This window comes from Sinocyclocheilus grahami, unplaced genomic scaffold (genome assembly GCF_001515645.1).
Source record: "Sinocyclocheilus grahami isolate Dianchi unplaced genomic scaffold, SAMN03320097.WGS_v1.1 scaffold2320.1, whole genome shotgun sequence".
NCBI classification, from domain to species: Eukaryota; Metazoa; Chordata; class Actinopteri; order Cypriniformes; family Cyprinidae; genus Sinocyclocheilus; species Sinocyclocheilus grahami.
This window is the reverse complement of record NW_015507499.1, coordinates 6681-9836: the sequence shown is the minus strand read 5'-3', so window position 1 is coordinate 9836 and position 3156 is coordinate 6681. Positions and strand designations below refer to the sequence as shown.

General features: G+C 49.3%; 1 protein-coding gene across 2 annotated transcripts; it reads right to left on the bottom strand.

Moving 5' to 3' along the window:
• Positions 1–1240: 1240 nt before the first annotated feature.
• On the bottom strand, positions 1241–2949 carry LOC107574734 (uncharacterized). Of its 2 annotated transcripts, none has more exons than XM_016261181.1 (2): positions 2183–2949; positions 1241–2032 (listed from the first exon to the last, which is right to left on the bottom strand). In XM_016261181.1, exons 1-2 carry the CDS (start codon positions 2874–2876, stop codon positions 1773–1775), a joined length of 954 nt encoding a protein of 317 aa, XP_016116667.1. In that variant the 5' UTR covers positions 2877–2949; the 3' UTR covers positions 1241–1772. The 2 variants fall into 2 exon arrangements, with proteins under 2 accessions (XP_016116667.1, XP_016116668.1); XM_016261182.1 differs by having other exon boundaries at positions 1757–2039; positions 2190–2949.
• Positions 2950–3156: the final 207 nt, after the last annotated feature.

Here is a 3156-nt window from a genome sequence, read left to right as displayed (position 1 = left end):
ATCGCAGTTCCTTTAGAGTGTTAGGAATTGGCCACTGTTTCACTGCACTCACTTTGTCTGGGTCTGTAGCCACCCCTTGAGCAGATATCACATGCCCTAAGAACTTTACCTCGGACTGCAGGAAGTGGCATTTTTCCACCTTAACCTTGAGTCCGGCCTCCCTCAACCTTTGTAACACAGTCTCAAGCCTCACTAAGTGTCCATCGAATGTACTTGAGTACACAAGCAAATCGTCCAAATAGACGAGTACCATTTGAAAGACCAGGTCACTCATTATGGCCTGCATGAGACGTTGGAATGACGCTGGCACATTACATAGGCCAAACGGCATCCGCTGGGACTCATACAGGCCAAATGGTGTAATGAAAGCTGTTTTGTGGCGGTCCTTCTCGTGAACTGCTACCTGGTGATAGCCACTCGCTAGGTCAATAGACGAGAAAATCTTGGCCTTACTCAAAGCATCCAGACTCTCATCTATTCGTGGCAATGGGAATGCATCACGCCTAGTTTTACAGTTCAGCTTCTGGTAGTCCACGCATAGCCTAAGACTCCCGTCAGTCTTCCGGACTAACACCACCAGAGATGCATACGAACTGGAGCCGTCTTGGATGACACGCTTTTTGAGAAGTCTAGAGATATGGTCCTTCACCTCCTGGAATTGGTTTGGTGGTATACGTCGGTATGACTGTGAGACAGGAAGGTCATCATTCAAGGGAATCTCATGCTTTACCAGTTCAGTATAACCGAGGTCTTCATCAGTGATGGCAAACACGTCCAAGTATCCCCTCAGAAGCGCCTTTAGCTCTGCCTGCTGTACAGGGGTACCACCGATCTGCACTTTCTCCAAGTGACACTGCAGGTCACTGCTAACCCCCGTCATTGACCTCTAGTTTACCATAACTTCCTCATGATTTGCAGAGATTCGATGGAATCTAACTTCGCAGGAGCTACTCTCAACACGACGCCCCTGGCCAAGTACCCCTAGTTTCACCTTGGGTGGCAACCACACACCCTCTGGGGACAAGTTTACTACCTGTACTGGGAATACCCACCTACCGGGTGATACCAAGGTGGGAATCAGGACCAAGCCACCTGGCAATGATGCCTTACCTGGCTCAAACAACCTTAAGTTTCTGTTTTCAGCTAGTTCTTTATGTGCTCTGGCCTGAATTGTAGCCACTGAGACTGCAGGTACGTACAACTTACGTGTGCCTGCTTCCCTGACCACAGAGTTCACTCCTACTTGGGCAGCCTCTTGTACTCGGTTAAGGGCGGCTCTCCAGTCAGCATCCAACGTCCCCGCCAAAGCATTGTCAAACTCAGCTAGAATCAATTGTTTACACCGCTGTGCAATGTTCATGCCAAGTATGCCTGGGGGCGCGGAGTCAGTCTCCCCATCATTTTGGTCACGTATCACCAAGAACCCACACCCAGGTATAGTCAACCCCATTACTTGGATATCAAGTTCAACATACCCAAGGTAGGGAAGAGGCAACCCGTTGGCGGCAGTTATCTTTAACCACTTGCTTGTACAATGCAAGTTTGTCTTTGTCTTCCCCATGAAGATGTTTTTTAAAGAAGCTCTCTGTCAAAGTACTCACGTTACTGCCAGTGTCTAACAGGCACTTGATGGCTACCCCCCCCCCCAGCGTTAATTTCCACTTCTGGGCACGTGCCCACTGCACGCTCCAGAAACCGCTCTTTTGTCAATGTGCCAGTCTTTGAGCCATCAGTGCTACCTCTCATTGCTCGGCTCTTCGCAATGAAGGCGCTCAGTTTCCCGGAACCGGAGACTCAGGCGTAGATGGCACAGGGTTTTCCTGGAAGCGCTGCCCAGTGCATTGCCTGGCTATGTGCCCGATGCCCTCACATCTCAAACAAATGGGTTGGCCATCCCGGGTATACCTTGGCTTAAACTTGGGCTTACTAGGTTTCTCACAAGTTGGGTCAGACCTCTGAATCGTGAGATCACGGACAGCATTGGTAAGGTCCCCGATTGTTTTCCCTTCTTGTATAATTACCTTAATTACCTCTTGTAGGGCTACAGTCAAGTCGTTTGGTACAGTGGCGGTCATCCTTGCATGCTCTACACTTTCCTCCACACTCACTAGGTTTCGGTTTCGGGCCACATTAGCTGGACGAGGTCTCTCTTCTGAGCCCCACAAAAGGGCCTCCTCACGATCTTGTAGGGCTACAGTCAAGTCATTTGGTACAGTGGCGGTCATCCTTGCATGCTCTACGCTTTCCTCCACACTCACTAGGTTTCGGTTTCGGGCCACATTAGCTGGACGAGGTCTCTCTTCTGAGCACCACAAAAGGGCCTCCTCACGAACTTCGAATAATGTAGCATGAGGTCGCTCTCTGACCACCTTGCGCAGTTCCCTCCGGAGTGCTGAATCCCTCACCCCTTCTATAAACTGGTCTCTCAAAACCAACTGCACATTTGGAACACAATGTGATGCTTGTTGCAGTGCAGCATTTAACATCAATGACAGTGCATTTGAAAAATCACAAAAATCCTCACCTTCCAATTGTTTTCGGGCATAAAATATGTGCAACAACTGGGAGGTGCTACGCTTTTCCCTGAAAGCTGCCCTCAAATATGAGAACAGGTCTTCAGCTGACTTATCCTCCCCCCCCATACACAACCTGATTTCATCTAGTGCTGAACCCCTTAAGTGGGAGAGGATAAAATCTACCTGATCCTCAGTATTCAACCCCCTCACTCTTATAACCCTCCCCAGTTCCTCAATGAACTCATCAACATTTTGGCAGTCCTTACCTGGATCCCCACTGAAAGGTACAATTTGTTTCTCCCTTGGGATATACACATAGGATCTAGTATGAACATTAGTCATGTTTGCAAGGGCTGACATTACTTCATCATGTCTACGTCTCAACTCCAAGATCTGGGATTGAAGCTGTGAGACAGGGTTACCTTCCTCAATGTCCATTCCACCTGCACCTTGAATGTCTTCCGCCATTGCGGCTGCACCGTCCATGTCCTCAGCATCCATGGCTTTGCCGTAGTCACAGAAAGTCTCAGTTCTCAAACAGTCAGTTCAACAAGCACTGTCCTTCTCGAAGTCCTCACACACAGCAGTCCTGCTACGCTGGCCCTTTGTCCTGCTGCCACTTCTGTCAGGATGGCACTGC

Excerpts from the sequence above, each read along its gene's own strand:
- LOC107574734 (XM_016261181.1), bottom strand. The coding sequence starts at position 2,876 with ATGTCAGCCCTTGCAAACATGACTAATGTTCATACTAGATCCTATGTG. Across the intron at positions 2,033-2,182 it reads CTTGACTGTAGCCCTACAAG|AGGTAATTAAGGTAATTATA; the intron begins ATCGTGAGGAGG and ends TAGCCCTACAAG.